This window comes from Artemia sp. Qi Xiang Cuo, chromosome 3, assembly GCF_049724085.1.
Source record: "Artemia sp. Qi Xiang Cuo chromosome 3, ASM4972408v1, whole genome shotgun sequence".
In the NCBI taxonomy this organism is placed as follows: Eukaryota; Metazoa; Arthropoda; class Branchiopoda; order Anostraca; family Artemiidae; genus Artemia; species Artemia sp. Qi Xiang Cuo.
Window position 1 is genome coordinate 82,836,833 of NC_142796.1, and position 25,535 is coordinate 82,862,367.

The 25,535-nt window shown below is 35.3% G+C and overlaps 1 protein-coding gene across 3 annotated transcripts in view; it reads right to left on the reverse strand.

Moving 5' to 3' along the window:
- The window catches only part of Zdhhc8 (zinc finger DHHC-type containing 8), an 89,809-nt gene extending 71,288 nt beyond the window's left edge, over positions 1–18,521 (reverse strand). For all 3 annotated transcript variants that reach the window (XM_089086665.1, XM_089086664.1, XM_089086663.1), the window contains exons 1-2: positions 18,336–18,521; positions 4,507–4,625 (exon numbers count right to left, since the gene is read on the reverse strand). In XM_089086665.1, coding sequence (XP_088942791.1) covers positions 4,507–4,625; positions 18,336–18,430 — 214 coding nt within the window. In that variant the 5' untranslated portion in view covers positions 18,431–18,521. The remainder of the gene's footprint in view (positions 1–4,506; positions 4,626–18,335) is intronic.
- Between the last annotated feature and the right edge of the window lie 7,014 nt (positions 18,522–25,535).

Here is a 25,535-nt window from a genome sequence, read left to right on the forward strand (position 1 = left end):
AAATCATCTGCGGTAAAGTTACTGCTAATTATCTTTATATAGTGGTCTATACATTATATATTTTGTCTACATAGGCCATTGTCTTTAATTTATAATTTATATTTGTTGAATAGAAAATTTTATTTTTTAAATACCATTCAATCTCTAATTATAGGGTCTATCATCCTTCCCTAGCATTTACAGATGGAATCGAGTGCAGCTTCAATCATTGTGACAAAAACCAGGTGCTTCTCCACGACAAAGGTCATTACATCAGCTTCAAATTGCAATTAAAGATTGAGTCATAATTTAATTTATAATTATACCAAAATAATATAATAATACTTTAATAGGTAGAGAAAATATCCCAAGTAAACACCCCAGATTTATTACATGAATACTACCACTGCAACTAACAGCTCACAGCAGCACCAAGCCGCCTCAGGCCAACACAGCTAGGGATGCTCCTCTATCCCAGTATATTCAAAGCTTCCCTCTTTATACTATCCCAAGAGGTTTCCATTACCCTTAATTTTTTTCCTTATGGCCTTCTCCCACCGCACTTGGGACGATCTACTTTTCATTTGGCTATAAATGGTTGTCTGACAAAGACAATTTTTGGCAATCTATCATCCTTCATATGCAGAACCTGCCGTAGCCATCTCAACCTTTCTCTCATCTTAGCCCTAGAAAGCGAGATTGAACCATATTTTGCCTACAGTTTACTGTTGAAGATACAGTGAGACATGTACCCAAAACGATCCATAGGCAATTTCTCTGGAAAACATCTAGCAAATGGTGCCTTTCGAGGGTGAATAAGTGTATTTTGATTCCAAATTGTATTGCTGAATAAACTCTATTATTGTATGTGATTCATCATGACTAAATCTTATTTTATCTAAATCCTCCTCTGTCTTTCAGAGCACCCATGCTTCAGAACCGTACTTGACCACTGCCCTCACTGCAGCTTTCAATATTACAATCTTAGATCGCAGAGTTATCTTCTTATTCTTCCAAGCTGTTTTACATGGATAAATTGCATATATAGATATGAGATAATGTAGAAAAAGTATGGCAATACGTGAGCAGGTGGTGACAATCAAAAACAGTGACAAAAAAGCAGGCCTAAACATACCCGTTCACTGGCGCTTCAGCTGCTTAGTGCAACTGGTTGGATGGAAGGAAAACTCCCCAAAAGGTTGTAAAAACACATCCTGTTTTTCATTATTATAAATTAATATGTCTATGGTTAATATATAACATAAAAAATATTTTGAGCAGCAAATCTAAAATATGACATTAGATGATGGCAGAATTAGCCTATTTATGAATAACTCTGTGTTATTGGTACTACTACTACTATTAAAGACTCACTACAGCACTAAGCTGCCTGAGGCCAATACAGCTGAACAAACTCCTCCTCCGCCCCCAAAGCTTAAATCTTTACCCCTCCCTTGAGGTTCCAACCCCCTTTAAGTCCTCCCTTATGACCTCTATTTATATATAAACTAAATTTGGTGATGGCCTCCTTTTTGTTTGTCCCCATATGAATGACAAAAAGAACAATATGAACTTCCCTTGAGGTTCTAACTCCTTTTAATTATTAACTTATGATCTGTTCCAACTAAATTTGGTGATGTCCTCCTTTTTGTTTGACCCCAAATGAACGACAAAAGAACAATATGAACCTCCCTTGGGGTTCCGACTCCTTTTAATTATTACCTTATGATCTGTTTCAACTAAATTTGGTGATGTCCTCAGTTTTGTTTGGCCCCACATGAATAACAAAAGAACAATATTGGGTAATTTGTTCTGGCAATCTTCTGCTGTATTATTCTACCTTAGTGAAACTTTTACCATATTCAATTATTCAAGCTTGAGTCTCGCTCGCTGAGTTGGTATGGTCATCTGCTTGCCCAAACACCCGCCCGACTCATCTTCGATTTCGACCCAGCTGCAAACGGCTGGAGGCGTCCTAGGGGAAGACCACGCACCAGATGGGCGGACGTCATCCGTGATCGGCTCGCCTTCAGAAACATCAACCCGGCTGAAGTGACAACCCTCGCCCTGAACCAACCACTCTGGAGAAGACTGACGGCGCTGACGACTGGTTCCCTCTACGCTGGCGACGCTGCCGAGCAAGAGCTTTAAGTAAGTAAGCAAGTAATTATTCAAGTTCAGAGTACTTAACATTAATTTAAGAGCAGATATCAACTGTGCTGTAGACTGCAAACATAATAGATCTGTTCCAATTAAATTTGGTGATGTCCTCCTTTTTGTTTGACCCCAAATGAACGACAAAAGAACAATATGAACCTCCCTTGGGGTTCCGACTCCTTTTAATTATTACCTTATGATCTGTTTCAAATAAATTTGGTGATGTCCTCAGTTTTGTTTGCCCCCACATGAATAACAAAAGAACAATATTGGGTAATTTTTTCTGGCAATCTTCTGCTGCATTATTCTATCTTACTAAAATTTTTACCATATCCAATTATTCAAGTTCAGAGTACTTAACATTAATTTAAGAGCAGATATCAACTGGGCTGTAGACTGCAAACATAATAGATCTGTTCCTACTAAATTTGGTGATGTCCTCCTCTTTGTTTGAACCCATATGAACGACAAAAGAACAATATGAACCTCCCTTGAGGTTCCAAATTCTTTTAATTATTACCTTATGATCTATTCCAACTAAATTTGGTGATGGCCTCCTTTTTGTTTGGCCCCACATGAATGACAAAAGAACAATATTGGGTAATTTGTTCTGGCAATCTTCTGCTGCATTACTTTATCTTAGTAAAATTTTTACCATATTCAATAATTCAAGTTCAGAGCATTTTACATTGATTTAAGAGCAGATATCAGTTCAGTTTTAGTTCTCATTCAGTGAACATCTAAAAAGCGGATTATATATATGACTGAAATTGTGAAATACATGATCCAACATTCAATTAGTTTTACTTGTGAAATATATATCCCGCAGAATTTGTCGAGAAGTTTATTATCTTTGGATTTTGCTGAGAAGTCCACTCGGAATTGCTGTTAGGCGTGGCATTAATAACGGCGGCTTAGCTAATTGCACGCTTTGAGTCAGCGTGGATTAAATAATTGACTCTTAAACAGGTACGCCTTTCTATTTTAAGTAGCTAGTAATTACCATCAAGATGACGGAATCAACGGAAGTCCAGCTACAGATTTTAAAGAAATTAAATGAAATGTCAATAGAGCTTAAAAAACTGGATCCCTTGTGCGTAAAGGTAGAAAAATTATCTATGGAAATTTCGTCAATTTCGGAATCTCTAAATAAGAAAATTTGTGAAGTGGGAAAAGACTCGGAAAATACAGAGGCGGAAGTTCGTGAGCTTAAAAGGGAAATTTCAAAGAATAAAAAGATAAAGGATAGAATCGAGGCAGATCAAAAAAGGTGTAATGTGATACTCTACAATTTTGACCCAAAGACAAAGGGTTCTAGTCTAAAAAACGACATTCTTAGATGCTGAAATAAAATTTTAAGAGGCGCCTGGTTTATGCAGACAGATAATAAAGATGTTTTTTGTTTACCTTCAAACCAGAAAGTCAAACCAGTCGTAATTAAATAAGCGTCTATGGAATTAAAAAAATCAATATTTACTTTGGCTGCACTTTTCAAAAGGTTTCATTTATCAGTTGCCCCAGATTATACTTCTTCAGATTTATTGGCACTTCAGATTTCAGATTTATTCAGATTCTTCAGATTTATTCAGATTATTTTCTCTAGTCACCCACTTGCCTCTGCAAATACTGAGCAAGATCTTGGAATCACTATTGACGATGAATTAAAATTTAGCACTTATGCTAAGAAGTCTGCTGTTGGTGCTAGTTCAACCATGGGGCTGATTAAGTGTACTCTTTCCACTCGTTCCCCTAAAGTCATCTGTCTTCTGTAGTAAGGGACTTGTGCGTCCTCCTCTTATTTTAAGAAAAACATGATAGCGTTGGAAGATGTGCAGAGACGTGACACCAAAGTGATATCTGGCATGTGGGAACTTTCCTACCCTGCAAGACTAGCAAAGCTGAAAATTCCAACACTTGCATACAGGAGAAATAGAGATGATGGGATTTTAACCTAAAAGTTAATGAGGGCTAATATACTCCCAGCATTATTTCCCACTGTTGGTCCTAACTCAAGAACTAGAGGTCATCAGTTGAACCCTATCCAGAGTCCGCGCTCAATTCTTTCCCTAAGAATCGTCAACAGTTGGAATAAACTGTCTGAAGAAACTGTTACTGCTGAATCTGTGGACATCTTTAAACGAAGACTGGATGTTGAGTGGTCCTTCAGGGAGTGTATACTCAACTGGGAAGCTACTGATCAGCATAGTGCACCTGGTCACGAAAGAATCCTGAATACAACTCAAATTGTCAAATCTGGAGCTCTACATGGAGAAATCCATAGATTGCTCCCAGCTGCAGTTTAAGGTAATTAAACCTATAATTATAATAGCAAGGCAAAACAAAACTTAAATTCAAAGAACTATGACTCACCTTTTGGAATTGTGCCAGGGTCCATAAATGTAGCAAGAGAAAAGGTTGCTAGTACAAAAAGTGTCAAAATTCCTTGGCAGACTGGAATTGCAAGTGAAATGTTGAGCAAATACTGGCACCTAAAACATATTAAATGAAATTACACCAAGCTGAAATGTTAGTGACAGAGAAATATTGCTATTATAGCCATTAAAGCAAACCCAGAAATTTGGCCTGAAGAGACCTTTTGACTTCATCCCAAAGACACCCATTAGAACACTTATGAGCATTGGAATTACCTGCTACCATATATTAAATGAAACTTATTGAAATGAATGAATTTAAGTATTAGAGAGAAAAATAGCAGATTTAACTAATTAGACAGGAAAATTAGAGGCTTTTCTCTCTAATTAGAGAGGAAAATATACAAGGATTTGACTAAATAAAAGAGGAAAATAATGAAAGTGACTCTACCTGTTGATGACATAATATCAAATAATATGTTTAATTGGTATGATTTTGGCGATTTTTATTTTAGATTTAGACCCTGTATAGTAGTGCCCAAGCAAAGCAATTGCCAAAGTCTGAAAACAGCAGAAAAGGGCAACAAACAACTACCTTTTTGCTAGCAAAAAGGGGCACAGAGCAAGCCTTTTTTAGCTAGTTTTGAAGGAAGAGGTAATACCTTATTACAAAAAAAAAAAAAAAATCAGATAGCAAAATAGAATTTTGTCATCTGATTTCCTATCCAGCATTACTGGCAAATATAACAATTACTATTATGGCAATTGCAGCTCAGCCCCCCCCCCTTAATGATCAGATATTACTACAACCACTACTAACAAGAACCAAATTACCTGAGGCCAACACAGCTGCACCTACTCCCCTTAATCCCAATCTATTCAAAGCTTTCCTCTTTACAGTCTCCCAAGAAGTTCCAATTTCCTTTAAATCCTTTCTTACAATCTCTTCCCACCCCATCTGGGGATGACCTGCTTTATATTTGACCCTAAATGGATGGTCGAAAAAGATAACCTTTGGTAATCTGTCACCACTCCTCTCTAGAATGTGTCCTGGGTATCTCAACCTTTCTCTCATCATAGCCATAGAAAGCAGAAAGGAACCACATTTTCTATACAGCTTACTGTTTTCTTTACAGTCAGACAAATGGGTATCCAAAATTATCTGTTGACACTTTCCCCTGGAAGATACTTAACAACTCCTACTCTGTCTTCTGAAGCAAACAGTTTCAGAACCATACTTCACAACTTTCATTATTGTAGCTTCCAATATTCTGTTCTTGATTTACAGGCTTACCTTCCTAAGGTTTCAAACTTTTTTTAATTGTGAAAAACGCACCATGGGCCCTGGCTATTCTGCTTTTAGCATCTTCACTACAGTTACCATCTTAACCAATAATAGTACACAGTAAGCAAACCCAGCTACTTAATCAATCTCCTTCTTACCAAACATCACCCCTTCACCCTCATTCATTACTAGTCTTAACTTAACATCTTTTTTAATATCAATTTTCGAACCTTGACAAAATCTGTGATGAGGATTGCTTGTATCATATTGCACTGCCTAAGTAAAGAACGATGTTGGCACAATGTATTATTTATTTATTTTCTTGTTTTGGCCAGGGCACTTTTTATCGAAGGAGTTGTCATAAAAACTTCGAAAACGGCTCATTCGATTGGAATGGCTAGTGCCCTTTTTAAAAGTCAAAAGTGATTGGAAGGCAACCAACATCCTTTCCACGCCCACCATTTCCCCAGACACATCCAATAAAAAATTTGAAAAAGCCATTTTGTTCAAACTAGTTGAAAATTCCGGAAATTATGTTTTGAGGATGACAATCCCCCCACAGCCCTCAGCGCCAGGGTTGTACGTTATGCCCAGGGGGCATATAAGGTTTGCATAGAAAGCATTCTTGTAGAAACTTCAAAAGGGCAAATTTGATTGGAAATTGAAACGGCTAGTGCCCTTTTTCACAGTCAAAAGTGATTGGAGGGCAACTAACCCCCTCTCACGTCCACCTTTTTGAGATAGAAATTTTAGAAATTTTGAGATAGATATTTTGTTCAAAAATACAACATATGTATTTTTGTTCAAAAATACATAGGTATTTTGTCTGGTATTTTGTTTATGTAAGGAGTTAAGAGGTTTGAGTGAGGAAATTTTTCTGGGGTGGTTTGAAAGGGAGGAATGGGTGGGTAATAGTTTAAGTGATAGAAATTTTTGGGGGATAAAGAATTTGGGAAGGTATATTGGACTGGGCATGGAACATAGAGATCTTTTTCTTTATATTTTTTTTTTAAGTGTATTGTGTATTAACCACGGCCCAGTAGGGCTTTTAGTGTTAATATATTATGTCATAACATCGTAGTTGAAAGTTCTGGAAATTATGTCTTTGAGGATGACAAGCCCCCTACACCCCTCAAGGTGAGGAGTGTAAGTTTAGTCCTGGGGGCATGAAAGTTTCTTATAGAAAGTTTTGTCGCAGAAACTTTAAAAAGGGCTCATTCGACTGGAAATTCAAAGGGCAAGTACCCTTTTGAATAGTCAAAAGTGATTAGAGAGCAACTAATCCCCTCTCATGCCCACCATTTCCCCAAACACATCCCACTAAAATTTTGAGATAGGTATTTTCTTCAACGTAGTTGGAAGTTCTGAAAATTATGTCTTTGAGGATGACAAACCCCCCAAACCCTCAGGGCCGGGGTTGTAAATTATGCCCTGGGGGCATATAAGGCTTTTTTTATAGAAAGTGTTGTCATAGAAACTTTAAAAAGAACTCATTTGATTGGAAATTGAAAGGGCAAGTGCCCTTTTTACTATTCAACAGTAATTGGAGGGCAACTAACCCCCCTCTTGAGCCCAACATTTCCTCAAACACATCCAATCAAAATTTTTAGATAGCCATTTTGTTCAACGTAGTTGAAAGTTCTGGAAATTAGGTCTTTGAGGATGACACCCCCCCAAAGCCTTCAAGGCAATGGTTATAGGTTATGCCCTGGGGGTATATAAGGTTTTTTATAGAAAATGTTGTCACAGAAAATTCAAAAAGAGCTCATTCAATTAAAACTTGAGAGGGCTAGTGCCCTTTTTAATTGACTAGTCGAAACTGACTGGAGGGCAACTAACCCCCCTCTCAAGCCCAATATTTCCCCAAACACATCCAATCAAAATCTTGAGATAGCCATATTTTTCAACATAGTTGAAAGTTCTGGATATTATGTCTTTGAGGATGATAACCCCCCCCCCTACCCCTCAGGGCAAGGGTTGTAAGTTAAGCCCGGGGGGCAAATAAGGATTTTTATAGAGAGTGTTGTCATAGAAACTTCAAAAGGACTCATTCAATTTGAAATTAAAAGGGCTAGTGCCCTTTATAATAATCAAAAGTAATTGGAGGAAAACTAACACCCCTCTCACACCCACAATTTCTCCAAATACATCCAATAAAAATTTTGATATAGCCATTTTGTTCAGCCTAGTTGAAAAGTCCAAAAATTATGTCTTTGAGGATGACAATCCCCCCACAGCCCTCAGCGCAAGGGTTGTACGTTATGCCCAGGGGGCATATAAGGTTTGCATAGAAAGCATTCTTGTAGAAACTTCAAAAGGGCAAATTTGATTGGAAATTGAAAGGGCTAGTGGCCTTTTTCATAATCGAAATTGATTGGAGGGCATCTAACCCCCCTTTCATGCCCACCATTTCGCCAAACATATCCAATCAAAATTTTCAAATAGCCATATATTTATGGCTATCTGAAGAGGTTTAAAAAACTTCTTTTCCATACGACCCAAGAGTTAAAGATCTTGGTACTTTTTTTAGAGGTTTTGGCAGTTTCTTTTTTTGTTAAGATTAGTCAAATATTACTTGTAAATTGTACAAGCAAGTCAGAAACTAGTAGCCAACTTACCAATTATCTACTGTAGCCACTAATCCTCTCCTTGATTTTTATCAATTATTATATTTACTCAAGTTCAATACATAAATATATATATATATATATATATATATATATATATATATATATATATATATATATATATATATATAAAAGTTTCTAAACTTTTAAGTTTCTCATTCTAAAAGGTTTCTTCAACTAAAAAGCTTCTCATTCGCCATTTCAAGCACTGGATGTCAAGTGCCTACATCGGCATAATTTCCAATAAACTTCGTTTTAATCGCCAGCTGCTAGCTAAATTATATAACTCATATGCACTCCCAAAATTTTTTTACCTTGCACCTTTTTGTTGTACCTTTTCGGCAACAGAATCAAAGCAACTCCGATGAATTTATTACCGGTATGCTAAATATCTTCTCAGCCTCCCCCCTGGGCAAGTAATTCTTGGGCCAATAGGAAATATGGCCTAATTGACCCCAATACTGCCATCGGTAGATGCATTGTAGCTTATAATAGGGGAATAAATGGACACCCATGGTGTCCCATTTTGAAAAAATAGGTTTTTAATATTTACTGTTTTTGTGTTTGTTATATATACTGTATGGTTGTTTGGTTTATTATTATGCTTGTGTGCTTGTTCCATAAGTTTTATCCTTGTTTTATTTGTGCTTGTCTATGTGCTTGTTACTTTGGCTTGTGTTGTCATTTTCTGGTTTATTACTATGCTTGTGCAATTGTTCTATGAGTTTTAATTTTGTTTTATTTGTCATTATCCGTCTTTTTCTTTTCTTCTTCTTTTTTCTTTTTTTTGTACTCCGTGCATCATTGTATTTCATATATATAGGAAACAGGGGTAAATATATTTACATATTCCCATAATGTAGCTAGGAAGAAAGTGAACACATCATTTGATACCTTTTTTATGCTCTTTCCAAATTCTATGATTGCTTCTAGAGTAAATTCCATTTTGAACTCTTAATGGGACACCAAAAGACTAACTTATTGCTGCTTGTCATATCCAGCCAGATTGCATACTCTTATTTGAAATTAATGTTGTTCAGCAGTGTCTATTATAAACTACAGAAGAATGATCCCCTTGATCATACCTATCTGTGGTTAAATGGGCTTAAATTATATCTATACTAGCACATTTGTATTTGGAAGGCATGTCACTGAGCTGTAAACACAGTCACAACCCTGTTCTTTTTTATTTTGTATACAATGCTTTAACTGCTATCTCAATAATGGAGCCAAACAGATCCAACATTGGACCTTGTTTTGCTCTGAAGTTTAAATTAAGGTAACTAAGGTAACCTTGTCTATAGTTTTTAAGACAATGATGAAAAGTTAAAAAATTAATTAAAAACTAATTAAATATAAAATTAGCTTTTAAACAAGGTCATACAATGCTTAAACTGCATGTCTAGCAAAATAAAGTGGTGATGAGCCTATACTCATCATCTCTATGAGATTTCATTTCCCAGTCAGCAAAAAGGCCAGATCAATGCTGTCCATGCCAAAATTTGATTTTCCTTGTTGTCCAAGGTGATGCGGTAAGTTTCCTATTTAGGGTTTTCAACAATGGTTATTCTAATTATATACTTTTGTTTTGCTGTGGCACCTTTTTTTGAATGGTTTCAGCCTCTCAAAGTTCCTGCAAGTTTGCTTTCAAAATAAAATTTTACTGTTAAGGCTCATGGAAATAACAATTTCCATTCCTGTAGCATCTATAAATGGCAATTCTTTCTCACTAGACAGTTTTTTTTAGAACCAAACATTTCAAAATGTATATATATATATATATATATATATATATATATATATATATATATATATATATATATATATATTGAAAACCTGTCGTATACAATAAATGTACAATGACAGAGTATACAAAAATACAAAAAGAGGAAACAAAACGATAATAATAACAACAAAAGCAACAACTTCTTAAATAGTATACAAAATAGTACAAAAAGTGGAAACTGAAAGATAGCATACTCAAAGATTACAACAGAAACAACAACTTCTTCGAAAATAGCAACAAAGACAACAACTTTAGAAAAAAAAAAAAAAATAAATAAATAAATAAAAAGGAAACAAGAGGGAAAATTAAACAAGCAAACTTGCCCACTCGTGCTTTAGAATTGCTGGTTTTGTTTTTTGCCGGCTAATAAGTGTCTCAACAGCTAGATTTGGGTCCGCTAGGTTATAGCACCAAATCAGAAAACTATTTTTTGTCAAAGGTTGCAATTTTAGTAGGTACTTTGCAAAATGGAAAAATATAGAGCGGATTTTAGACTTTTCACAGTTTGCCAATAAATTCCAGAAAGGGGTCACATATAATATATGTGGCAGAGTGGTGGCAAAGTACTTGGGGTCTTACCCTAGATAACCAAACACTATGATAATTTATTAAACCACATTGGCATGACATAACACAAAGAAAGAAAAACAAGCAAAAATGGGGGTTTTACAGGCCAAATGGAAATACTGACAAAACACAATAAAGCAAATATTTTGAGGAGACCAACACCTCTCTTCTTTGGTGCAAAACAAAAAAAAATATAATCAATGAGAGTGCCAAAGAAAAAACTAACAAATAAAATGCAGAAAGTCAATGTGAATGTGAAAAAACCAATGACAAAAAAAAACAAAAAATTTAAAAGATGAATAAAATTCACTAAAAGTCAAAAATTATAAGACTTAAAACCAAATACTTAACAAAAATAAAAGCGAGTCATTCACCAATATCTGTTATTTGCAAAGAAATTCAAAATTGAACCACCATTGAAGGATACTAGCAAATAACTGAGAAATAAAAGAAAAACATTCATTCACTCAAACAAAAACAACATTGAATGAGTTGGAGAGCTATGTCATCTGATTCCTGATTTTAATAATTGCAGATACTCTTTGAGACTTAAAGGGTTGTTGACATGTCTGATAAAGTGATTGGGGAATTGGTACAAGGTTTATATCTGGGACTACTAAAGTATTGGCTTCTCTTTTGACATTCACATTGATTTTCAGCATTTTATTTGTTGCTTTTTTCTTTGGCACTCTCATTGATTATATTTTTTGTTTTGTGCTGAAGAAGAGAGGCATTAGTCCCCTTGAAATATTTGCTTGGTTGTGTTTTCGTCAGTAGTTTCATTTGGCCGTTAAAACCCCATTTTTCCTTGTTTTTCTTTCTTTATGACGAAATTGAATTGAAGTTATCAAGGATTTTGCAATAGGTTGCATCAAGATGCTGGGTAATTGTAGACAGAGAATTGAAGTTACCAAGTATTTTGCAATAGGTTGCATCAAGACACTGGGTAATTGTAGACAAAGAAAATCCAAGACAAATAGTCCAAGTAATTGAGAGGCAAATGTTTAAATGACTGGGGCACAGGTAAATGGCAGGAGTATGCATGACTCTTATTGGACAAACACTTGTCAGGTTAGTTTTTGGAAAGGCATGTCTGCCTAGAGTCTTAGGCATGTGACCATCAAGGGGATTTTGGATGAATTGACACAAATATAATTTTAAACATAGCCTAAATAAAAGCATAAAATTAGCAATCTAAAAATGCCTCTCTTTTTGTTCTAGCATATCTTTTTCTGGAAAGCAACTTTTTTGCAGTTCACTGAAAAAGAGAATTGAGTAGTAAGTTCATCTTGTCTTTAATGTGGTATAGCCTATAATTAGGGCTATTGAGAAAGAAACATATTAAGAAAACAGTTTTTTTATTTGTTATATAGAAGAAAAAACTGTAGTTAACACATTTTGAAGGTACTTCCACTATATTCTTATGTCTTACCTCCCCTTACCCCTTAATGTGAAAATACATAGGCCTAGCCCAACTTATATTTTTCCTATGTATTTTTCAATTTCCTAATTTTGTCAGTGTTCATTCAATTTACAGATACATGGGTTGAAACAAAAATGATGCATGGCTAAATACATGGGAAATAGTCTACATAATTTTGGGCAAGCCTATATATTTGCACCTTAGGAAGAAAAGGTGGGGGGGGGGAGGTAGAGTAAAATGGAAACACCTTTTTTAATGTGTTAACTATGATTTTTCTCTAGGTTATATGTTAAGAATTTTTTTCCTATTTTTCTTCTCAATAACCTCAATTGTAAGCTAGTACCCCTATTTCAGTTATGGAATCTTGTAACCACTTGTAGCTTGTAGGGTATAGCCTACATTTGGCTTACCAAAAAGGCATTGAGTTGTAGGTTCACATAGCTAAACCTTAGTTACAAAATCTAGCATATAATTGCATTAACCACTACTAAAGGGATACCACCAGATGGCTAATCTGACAGTGTATATATATACAAATCTTTAAAATAGCCAACCGGGCAACCAGTATTTTAAGCCTAGGAGTCCAGCTGGACATAAGGGAACATATTAAGAAGAGAATTCTTACTCCATAATATGGAGAATAATTCTAGTTAATACATTTTAAAGGATGAGAGTCTTTTGTCTTCACTTTTTCCTTGTTTTTCCAGTTTTTCTAAGAAATTCTTAATTTGCGTAGAACCTCTATATTCACAGAATATATACCCCCAACCCCCTAATGTGCAAATATATGTACCTTTAAGTCTTAAGTAGGGACATCCACCACATGGGAGTATGGGAGTAAAGTTCATTTGTGATGCAAATGCTTGTTATATTTAGACTGAGGATGCAATTCTAAGTATATATCTGCACATTAGGGGGTTGGGGGTATATATTCTGTGAATATATAGGTTCTACGAAAATCAAGAATTTCTTAGAGAAACTGGAAAAACAAGGAAAAAGTGAAGACAAAGGCTCTCAACCTTGAAAATGTGTTAACTAGGATTATTCTCCATATTATGGAGTAAGAATTCTCTTACGTTGTTGGGAATTATCCAAAACCGAATCCTGCCAGGGACAACAATTATCAGCGACTGTTGGAGGGCAACCTGCTCGCAGTGCCCCTGCTTATACTAATCTAAGCTGACCATTTCGTTGCAACGTGTTGCACCGGAATAATACTCTAAAATCTGGTTGATAAATTGCATGTCTAACAAATTTGTCTGAGTTTTGTAAAAGGGGGAAACAACCCCTAAAAGTAAAAGATTTTAATAAAACTCATACCATCAAATTTGTGGTTCTTGGCAAATACCGGCCGGAAATTCCCCCCGGAAAATACCTCCCCGCAGAAAATATCCCCCCCCCACGGGAAATACCCTCACGGAAAATCCCCCCTCCCCCCCAAAAATACCCCCGTGGAAAATAAGGCTTTTCAAATTATCAACCAGATTTTAGAGTATGAAGGGGGAATGGGATGAATGGTAAGGGGATTTCTAAAACTTTGAATAACCTTTAAAAATTTGTGAGTTATAGCAATGGAACCTTACAAAATAGATCTTCTGTTTAAATGAAGTACAAAAAAAATTGTTTTCAGCTTCAAAACTTTGTTCAATCCCAATTTACAAGGTTTCAAAGGTATGCAAATATATTTTCTGAATTTTTAAAATAAAACATTGATATGGCTTAAAATTCTACTCAAATAACTGGAATTGCGTTTTCAGAACTAAAGCCAGAGAAAAAGCAACTGATAACTGAAAATTAAGGTAAAATGTTGTTTTGTCAAAATTTCAATGGGTATTTCAAAAACATCTTCCCATGACATAAAAAACATCTTCCCGTAACATAAATTGTCCTCTAAAGTTGATTCTGATGTTTGTAGCGCTCTATGTCTTAGCGCTTTATAAATATTTAAAAAGCTTATAAAGTAAAATTTTGTAAAATTTTGAGTTTGGGGGGAAGGGGATTTCAAAAACATCTTCCCATAACATAATTTATCCTCTACAGTTGATTCTGATGTTTGTAGCGCTCTATGTCTTAGCACTTTAGAAATATTTAAAAAAGCTTCTAAAGTAAAAATTTGGAAAATTTTGAGTTTGGGGGGAAGGGGGATTTTAAAAACCTCTTCCCGTGATATAACTTGTCCTCTTAAGTCGATTCTGATGTTTTTAGCGCTCTATGTCTTAGTACTTTAGAAATATTTAAAAAGCTCCTACAGTATAATTTTAGAAAATTTTGAGTTTGGGGGGAAGAGGGATTTCACAAACATCTTCCCATAACATAATTTATCCTCTACAGTTGATTCTGATGTTTGTAGCACTCTATGTCTTAGCGCTTTAGAAATATTTAAAAAAACTTCAAAAGCAAAATTTTGGAGGTTGGGGGGAAGGGGGATTTCAAAAACATCTTCCCATAACATAATTTGTCCTCTGAAGTCGATTCTGATATTTGTAGTACTCTATCAATTAGTACTTTGGAAATATTTAAAAAGCTTCTAAAGTAGAATTTTGGAAAATTTTGAGTTTGTGGGGAAGGGGGATTTCAAAAACATCTTTCCATAATATAATTTGTCCTCTAAAGATGATTCTGATGTTTGTAGCGCTCTATGTCTTAGCGCTTTAGAAATATTTAAAAACTCCTAAAGCAGAATTTTGGAAAATTTTGAGATGGGGAGGAAGGGGAATTTTCAAAACCACGTACCGATATATACTGTGGCCAAAGTACTCGAGTATTTGAATTGTTGCACTCTATCTATTATTTCTTTAAAATAATGGTAAAAGATTATGTAGTAGACTATTGGAAAATTTCGAGTGTGGGGGGCAGGAGGATTTAAGTATACTCTTCATATGAAATAAAGTTTCATCTAATGTCGATTATGGTGTTTTTAACCATCTATCTTTTAGCGCTTTAGAAATATTTAAAAAGTTCCTAAAGTAGAATTTTAGAAAATTTTGAGTTTAGGGGGAAGGGGGATTTTAAAAGCTATTCCCGTGATATAAAGTGTCCTCTGAAGTCGATTCTGATGTTTTTAGCACTGTATCTTTTAGCGCTTTAAAAATATGTAACAAATAGTCTAAAGTAAAATTTTATAAAATTTTGAGATTGGGGGAAGGGGGATTTTAAAAACCTCTTCCCGAGATATAACATGTCCTCTGAAGTCGATTCTGATGTTTTTAGCGCTCTATGTCTTAGTGCTTTAGAAATATTTAAAAAGCTCCTAAAGCATAATTTTAGAAAATTTTGAGATTGGGGGGAAGGGGGATTTTAAAAACCTCTTCCCGTGATATAACGTGTCCTCTGAAGTTGATTCTGATGTTTTTAGCACTGTATCTTTTATTACTTTAGAAATATTTTAAAAGCTTCTAAAGTAGAATTTTAGAAAATTTTGAGTTTGGGGGGAAGGGTGATTTAAAAAACCTCTTCCCGTGATATAACGTGTCCTCTGAAGTCGATTCTGATGTTTTTAGCACTGTATCTTTTATAGCTTTATAAATATTTAAAAAATCTACTAAAGTAAAATTTTGATTTTGGGGGAAGGGGGATTTTATAAAACTCTTACCGCGATATAACGTGTCCTCTGAAGTCGATTATGATGTTTTTAGCCCTCTATGTATTAGTGCTTTAGAAATATTTAAAAAGATCCTAAAGTATAATTTTAGAAAATTTTGAGTTTGGGGAGAAGGGGGATTTTAAAAACCTCTTCCTGTGATATAACGTGTCCTCTGAAGTCGATTATGATGTTTTTAGCACTGTATCTTTTATTACTTTAGAAATATTTTAAAAGCTTCTAAAGTATTATTTTAGAAAATTTTGTTGTTGGGGGGAAGGGGGATTTTAAAAACCTCTTCCTGTGATATAACGTGTCCTCTGGAGTCGATTTTGATGTTTTTAGCACTCTATCTATTAGTGCTTTAGAAATATTTAAAAAGCTTCTAAAATAGAATTTTGGAAAATTTTGAGTTTGGGGGAAGGGGGATTTCAAAAACATCTTCCCATGACATAAATTGTCCTCTAAAGTTGATTCTGATGTCTGTAGCGCTGTATGTCGTAGCGCTTTAGAAATATTTAAAATATTTTAAAAGCTTCTAAAGTAGAATTTTGAAAAATTTTGAGTTTGGGGGGAGGGGGGATCTCAAAAAAATCGTCCCGTGATATAACGTGTCATCTGAAGTTTATTATGATGTTTTTAGTACTGTATGTTTTAGTGCTTTAGAAATATTTAAAAAGCTCCTAAAGTAGAATTTTAGAAAATTTTGAGTTTGGGGGGAAGGGGATTTTAAAAGCCTCTTCCCGTTATATAACGTATCCTCTGAAGTTGATTCTGATGTTTTTAGCACTGTATCTTTTAGAGCTTTAGAAATATTTAAAAAAGCTTCGAAAGTAAAATTTTGTAAAATTTTGAGTTTGGGGGACGGGGGATTTTAAAAACCTCTTCCTGTGATATAACGTGTCCTCTGAAGACGATTCTGATGTTTTTAGCTCTCTATCTCACAGTGCTTTAGAAATATTTAAAAAGTTCCTAAAGTAGAATTTTAGAAAATTTTGAGTTTTGGGAGAAGGGGGATTTTAAAAACCTCTTCCAGTGATATAACATGTCCTCTGAAGTCGATTCTGATGTTTTTAGCACTGTATCTTTTAATACTTTAGAAATATTTTAAAAGCTTCTAAATTAGAATTATAGAAAATTTTGAGTTTGGGGGAAGGGTGATTTCAAAAACCTCTTCCCGTGATATAACGTGTCCTCTGAAGTCGATTTAGATGTTTTTAGCACTCTATCTATTAGTGCTTTACAAATATTTAAAAAGCTTCTAAAATAGAATTTTTGAAAATTTTTGAGTTTGGGGGTACGGGGGATTTCAAAAACATCTTCCCATGAGATAAATTGTCCTCTCAAGTTGATTCTGAGGTCTTTAGCTCTCTATGTCTTAGCGCTTTAGAAATATTTAAAATATTTTAAAAGCTTCTAAAGTAGAATTTTGAAAAATTTTGAGTTTGGGGGGAGGGGGGATTTCAAAAACATCTTCCTGTGATACAACGTGTCCTCTGAAGTCAATTCTGATGTTTTTAGCACTGTATCTTTAAGTACTTTAGAAATATTTTAAAAGCTTCTAAAGTAGAATTTTATAAAATTTTGAGTTTGGGGGAAGGGTGATTTCAAAAACCTTTTCCCGTGATATAATGTGTCCTCTGAAGTCAATTCTGATGTTTTTAGCACTCTATCTTTTAGTACTTTAGAAATATTTTAAAAGCTTCTAAAGTAGAATTTTAGAAAATTTTAAGTTTGGGTGGAAGGGGAATTTCAAAAACATCTTTCCATGACATAATTTGTCCTCTAAAAAAGATTAGGTTATTTTTACTGGTCTCTGTTGTCAAATCCTTTCCTTAATTAATACAGTTTAAATGGTCTTATCAACAGAGTTGTTTGGCATGTGCCTGCTACCCTTAAGGGTAAGGATTTCTGATAAGGCAAGTGTGACATCACAACAAAGCTGGTTTCATATACCATAAAGAAAGTCAGCATGGGTTGAAAATTAAATGGCTTAGGATTTAAATAGGATTTTGGAATATATTTGGTAAAATTCTACTTTAGTTACTTTTGGCTATCTTGGAAAGGGGTTGGATTAGGAAAATGAAACTTTCAGGGATGGATGTACATGCTAAGGTTTGTCCCGGGAAGGTACTTTGAAGTACCTACCTCCACTCATCCCCCCTCTATATAATGGTAAATTACTGCACATTACTAGTTGTTTTTAACTCATATTTCATCCTATATTACTATCATAAATATAAATCACTGCTTACCTTACACAACTTCTGCTTTTAACCTTGTTCATTAAAATATATGGTAAAATTCTACTTTAACTGCTTTTGGCTATCTTGGTAAGGGGCTAGGTTAGGAAAATGGAACTTTCAGAAATTGGTCTACAGGCTGAAGTAGGCCTAGCCTATGTCCCACGAAGGTATTTTGAAGTACCTACCTCCACTCATTCTCCCTCTAGAGGGTCCTGAAATTTGCCTACATGACAGGTCTACACCTATTGTTATTTTAATGAATTAGAATAAGCTACGTTGAACATAAGTGCAGCCTTTAGGACTAATAACTCACGGGAAGTAGAAGAAGCATCCAGTAGTCCCCAATAAAAGAATCCAAGCAACAGTTGCAGGAAGAAATCTGGTCTTCGACTTGCATTTCTCTCCCATGCTTTCACAATTACTTAAATAATCGAAGTTATCATAATCGATGGGATTTCACTTCCAAAAACGTCTTCAAATTCCAAAGATTCTAGCACTATCTTCTTTTCATTTCTACTCGATAGAAATGAGGTTATTTTAAATCAACACTGTTGCGAATTGATAAATTATCAAGTCAAACGTGTGGTTTAGTCAAAACCTGACTAGTTCAGGAAACTAAAACTTAAGTCCCGCGTGATTTATACGAAATTGCAGTGCCATTCACAAAGAATGCAACAATCATTCAAAGCCTTTTTGTTGATTACATTTGTTGATACTCTTATTTATTTTTATAAGTAATATTTGTTGAAATTTCTGCAATCTCACTTTTCTTTTTTTCGGTTCCTTTGGCTTCGAAAATTATTTGAGGTATTCAGCAGTGGTTTTAAGTGTGAGGGGTTGCCGCTAGCCATATTTTTCGTGATTCAATAAATAAGATGATCTGGTAAAATCGTGGTGGAACGCAACACAAAGTGTTGAAGTTTTACTCATTGTTTAATTTCACTGTTAAGAGCGTAATGCTACTAATACTTACAATTCACTGTAGTACCATGCCGCCTAAAGCCAACACAGCAATGTACGCTCCTACTTCTTCCTAATCTATGCAAAGCATTTCTTTTTCCGCCCTCGTTTGACTTTCTAATTTCCCTTGAATTCTTCTGTATGACCTCCTCCCACCTGATTTGAGGCGATCTTCTTTTCGTTTAGCCTTGGATGGTGGATCAAAAGATAAGATGGAAATAGCAACATGACAATTATTGAAAACTCGATCTGGAAAAATATTCTTTTATTCTGGTAATTGCAGCGATTTTGCAACCCATTTCCTAAACAGGTCAAAACATACAAAAATAAATGAAATACCAGGATTAATTGTAATAGAGCATATTACTTGGAGAATATATATTACTGTCTTAATAATATTCAGTATTTACAGAGTTTTGTAAGTTTAAAACAATCATTAATTTCTAAGAACTTTGGCTTTCAAGGAGAACTGTTTAGGCTTACTGGTTGGGAAACAAGCTACTGGAATAATGGGGGGTCAGTTTGTCCATAAGTTGAAGCCCAAATTAAATACATAAAATGAATTTTTCAAGTTTACAGACTGATTGAGCATAAATAACGTACTTGGTATGGCCAAGAATGCTCGGTAACGAATATGGCTATCATCATATTGCCATTTTCTGTTAGATAAACCCAACCAGTCAACCAAAATGTTGCAGCCAGCCATTCGCCAAATCGGTTCCTAGTATTATCAAATCGCCAGTTGATTCCTGCTGAAAGAAGGAAGACATGCAGTGAAGCTTTTCACTGATCATTGACAAGTGGATCATTGAGCCAGGGGTCTATAAAGCCTTATGATCAATGACAAGCGTGTAAACTGTTTATATAGCCTGCATAATTCCATTTTGGCTGTTTAAGTGACCTAGAAACTTGATATTCTCCTTATGTTTTGTAGTGTGTTTTGTTGAGTTTCAACAAATTTCCACATACCCCAAAACATCTCCAGCGCGAAACAAATACATGGTTATGGGATCTTTTTTTCTGGTAGTAAGATAGGACTGTTTCAAAACATCAATATCAGACAAGAAGCAATTCTTCTCCAGCCTAAAAACAAAAAAATAAAAGGACACTCTTCTTAACTAATCAGCAAACCAAATCAGTTGTAAGAATGACGAATAATCTTTTGTTCCGAAAATGTTTCAAACAGAAATCGGACTCGAAAATTGCTTTTTAAGACTATAAAATCACACTGAACTTTTAACTGTATCTGGTTCTAAGCTGCAAAAATCTCAAAAAAACAAAGCACCTACTTCTAAGCTCAGGGTGAAATAAACCCGCAGTATTCAGGCTAATATAGCAAAATGTCATAACGTTACAGTAGTGTAAGATTGATATTTCAGAAAACAGTTCAGTTCGGATAATGAAACTTTCAGGAATAGATCCTGAGCCTGAACTAAGCCCCTGTTGAACTGTTATTTGTATTGCGTTAGCAGCAGTAGATATGTCCTCTTTTTTTCTTTTTCTTCATTCTTCACCGCTACCGGGAACCTGATACAACATAAAGAGCTGTTCAAAAGCTCATTTGAAAGGAAGTTACAATATGTGCTGCCTTTTATAATTAAAAAAAAACAACAGTTTTTTCAATTGAAAGTAAGGAGTAAAATTAAAACTTAAAATGAACAGATGTTATTACGTATGTGAAGGGGCTTGCCCCTCCTCAAAACCTTGGTCTTTACGCTAAAGATTTTTTTTATTTCTTTTTAAAAAAGCTTCTTATTGTTCTAATTAAACAACCTTTGTGATTCAGGAGTCGTTCTTGAAGAATTATTATCCTTTCTTAACTTAAAGACCTTTCCTTTGGGGCTGTGGGAGGGTCATGTTATATTCAAAGGCATAGTTATTGGGTCTTTCAACTATGATGAACAAAATGGCTATCTCAAAATTTTAATGAGACGATTTTGGGAAAAAAGGACGGAGAGGGAGGCTAGTTGCCCTCCGATCTTTTTGGTCACTTAAGAAGGGAACTAGAATTTTTAATTTCCAATGCAAGGAGCCCTATCTCGATCTTTTAGGATCAATAGGTTGATACCATCACCCCTGGTAAATAAAGAAAAAATAATAATAAACACGCATCTTTCTTCTGGCAAAAAGTAGAAAATTTTACGGATTTGGAAACAGGCGGTTGAAACCTTTTGAAATAAAATTTGCTGATACGCTGAACATGATGGTGTAATTTTCATTTACATTCATCGACTTTTAGGGGGTGTTTTCCCCCTTTATCGTAGCCTTTGATGTGTAACCTTAAACTTAATAAAACTCATAAATTTGGAATCAGCATAATCATTTGATTGTTCTGATACATATATCGGTATCGCTTTTTAGAGTTTCGGTTAATATTGGGCCACGTAACTCCTTACTTACAGTTCCTTACCACGAACTGTTTGATAAAAAAAAAAAAAATATTATTTAAGATTTAATACTATTTTTGACCAAAACTGCATCTTCACATGCAAGATGATATAACACATCTAACTTCTTTTGAGACAAGGGACATGATTTCATCATTAATTGATTCTGTTACCTGATGATTTTCTGAAATGTCGCAATAACATCACCCGTAATCTTATATAACATAATATGTAAAATATAAAAATTTATATATTTAAAAAAAACATAATATACAAAAATTAAATGTAATTTTTGACAAAACTGCATCTTCACATACAAAATGATAAAATACACGTATATTTTGAAAAGAGATGATATAACACACATAGCTTTTGAAAAGTCACTTTTCAGGAGCAGCGCTGCCTACGCGGTACAACTATACCGTTTTTGGTACAATTTAGAGGTCCTGGTACGATGCGGTACATTTGAAATTTTTGGGTACAATCCAAACTTTAACGTCGTTCACATCCTGTGAACAGTGTTATTGGTAAATTTGGTTCGAAGATCTTTGCGAAATCATCAAGAAGCAGACATTCTCGATAATAGTTGATGACAGCACAGACATGAGTAACAAAAAAGGCCAGGTTATAGTCGTTCGCCACCTTGATCTGAATGGTGTTGATCGAGAAGACAGTTTTCCTGTAAGAGACTCCTTCTTGTGATTTATAGAAGTTCAGCAATGTACAGCTGAAGATATTTACCGGATTGGAGGTCCAAAGGCAAACCTAATATGATTTGCTGTAGATAATGTGTCGGTTATGAAGGGGCGGCAAGGTGGTGTTTAGGCAAAACTGTCAAAAGACTACTCGAGTTTATTTTTACTTGGTTGTTCATGCCATTCCATTCACAAATGTGCTACTACTGCCGGCAAACAAATGCCAAGAGAAATTTAAGATGTTGGTCAGGATGAATACAGGTATATTTTTCAGAGCCCAAAATGGGCCAGTGAGATTTTAGAATTGCAAAAGTAAATAGAGTTGAAAGAACGTCGAATTTTGAGACATATAAAAACTCAACGATTATCTAGACAAGCCGTTCTACTTAATATTTAGAGCGGTGGGATTGCTTGACTTTATTCTTCCGTGCAGAAAGTCTTAAAGAGGCAAAAAAGCAATGAAAGGCCAGTGTCATACTAAAAAATCTGCTGTCAGTGGCTTTCAAGGCTTACTTTGCCTTCCTGGTTCATATTTTGAAGTATATCGAAGACCTAAACAAGCAATTTCAGGAAGAGAACACCCAGATTCATCTTGTCAGTATTCGTTTTTCTGAAGCGTACAAGACAATAGCATCCCACTTTTTATTGCCTAGTTATACCAAAGAAAGTAATTCCCGCCTCATAAAACCACGGGACACCAACAATACGTTGATATCAAGGACATGGAATGTGGGAGACGAGTGGAAGTGATTTTTGCCAAAGAAGAGGTATCTCTATCTGCTGCAGTTAAGTTTAAAAAGAGTATAGGAAATTTTTGATCGTGCACTGTGATGAGATGAGAAAACGTTTTTTCAACTCCAAGTATTCATTGGTAAGAAACTTCGATAGGCTTCATCCAAGCTCTGCTATGGAAGTAGAGTAAAATCAGCCAAACATTGCACCACTTCTGGCTCAGTTTCCGAATTTACTGAGTGACAATGATCTGGAAGATTTTGTCCAAGAGTGGAAGATATTACCCGTTTGCTCTGAGATTGGGACTTTGATTGACTCAGATCCAGCCGTGTTTTGGACTCGGGGTAGAATTGGAAACCATCCTTGAAAAAAGTTCTGCATCCAAAGTGGAAAAACTGTGGAAGGAGATATGAAAAGGTCGGGCTACAAGAAGAAACAGCATAAAAAAGAGAACTAGAAGAACTAGAAGAACTAGCACAAATGCTCCTATTTTTTGTTTTTTTAATGTTTCAGTTTCTTTATTACCTTTGTATGGTTTAACATGATTTCTTGTGCAAAACAGTCGAAATACTCCTGTTAAATTAATTTAGTTCTGATCAGTAGAATCGACCAAGAGCTTATATAGGTAGACCAGTGAATTATGTGGTCAACGCTTAACTCGCCAGTGGGTAGCCTAATCCGTGGACCCATGGGAATCTGTGGAGTATGCCACTTTCATGGCGTAATGGCTGATATGTTTTGTTTGTAGCTTCTGGCGCTCGTTACTCATTCTATTGGTGGATTATAAGTTGTTGGCACTACGTTATTGGCCTTCTTACTTTATCCATTATTCCTCTTAATGTCCAAATTTTGAAAGAAAGGATTAACCCCAACAGTCAGATTCGAGAACACTTTCAAATAATTTTACTGAAACCTTCTTCTAAAATGCTTTTAGTGGTTTGGGTCTTTTATTTTGTTAAGCTGAAAAAGTCTATAGAAGCATTCTTCATATTTCAAGCAATGAGGTTGCTACTGCCTTGGGTTTATTTTTCCTGCTCTTAGAACTTTGGCCTAGAACTTTTTGTCATTTTTCAGCAAAATTAGTTAAACATAACTACCGGCAAGCGTCGCAAAGCAACGGGAGCTTCGAATTTTTAATCTACTGTTCAGATGGTACAAATTTAACTCTTGTGGTACAACTTTGGTCGGAAAATGGTACCATTTATCTCAAAGCGTTGGCAACGCTGTTCAGGAGCATTATGTCATCTTTGAGTGATTTTTCTTTCTGACTCCACTTTGTTTGTTCTTCGCTATATTTAAACGAAGAAAATCCAAAAGCTTCCTGTGTGTTCATAGGCAGCGCAATAGCGCTGCTTAAGTACAGAGCGATGTTGGCACAATATATTAATATTTTTTTTCTCTGTTTTTGTTTTTTTCGACCAGGGCACTTCGCATAGAAGTAGTTGTCACAGAAACTTCGAAAAGCGCTCATTCGATTGGAAATGGAAGCGACTAATGCCCATTTTAATAGCCGTAAGTGATTGGAGGGCATCCAACCTCCCATGCCCATCATTTCCCCGAACTCATCCAGTCAAAATTTGAGATAGCCATTTTTTTTTGGCGTAGTTAAAAGTCCAGAAATTATGTCTTTGAGGATGACAACCCCCCATAGCCCTGAGGGCATGGGTTATAAGCTATGCCCTGGGGGCATATAAGGTATTTATAGAAAGAATGGTCGTATAAGCTTCGGAAGGGCCTATTGGATTGGTAATCAAAAAGTTCTAGTGCCCTTTTTATAAGTCAAAGTGATCCCAGGGCAGCTACCCCCTCCGCTCAACATACACACGCGTCGCATTTTCCCGAAATGAATCCAATTGAAATTTTGAGATAGTCATTTTATTCAAAATAGTTCAAAGATCATATAACAAGGCTTTTTTGTTGAAACAAACCCCCAGGGCCTGGGGGCAAGGATTGTAAGTTATGCCCCGGGGGCATTTAAGGTTTTTATGGAAGGGATGGTTGTATAAACTTTGGTGGAGGCTCATTTCGTTGAAAATTGGAAGTTCTAGTTCCCTTTCAAGAGTCAAAAGTGATGAAGGGCAACTACCTCCCCCCCCAGACTACCTTTCTTTTCACCAAAGGCGTTTGATTGAAATTGAGAGATAGCCAATTTGTTCAAAATAGTCCAAAGAACATATAACAATGCCTCTAGGATAGGCACAACCCCGCAGAGCCCTGGTGCAAGTGTTGTAAGTTATGCCCTGGGGGCATACAAGGTTTTTATGGAATTGCTGGTCAAATAAACTTCAGATGAGACTCATTTTATTTTAAATCGGAAGTTATAGTGCCCATTTTAAGAGTCAAAAGTGATTTAAAAGCAACCAGCCCCTCCTCCCTTCCACGTCCATCATTTCCCCAAATACAACCAATCAAAATTTTCAGATAGCAACTTTGTTCAGCGCAGTTTAAAGGTCTGGAAGTTATGTCTTTCAGAATGACACCCACCTCACATTCCTCAAGGCATGGATTGTAAGTTATGCTCTGTAGGTATATGAGGTTTGTATAGAAAGGGTGGTCACATATACTTCGGAGCGGGGGCGTAGCTACAGAATTTTTATTGGGGGGAAAGAGTTGTTGAAGTAGTGGCACCGGTAGTGAAGAAAATCAGCTATTTAACAAACACACTGCTTGGTGAATATAAAAACATTACGCAATACATTATAAACAATAAACACACATTAAACAATCATAAATATAAGT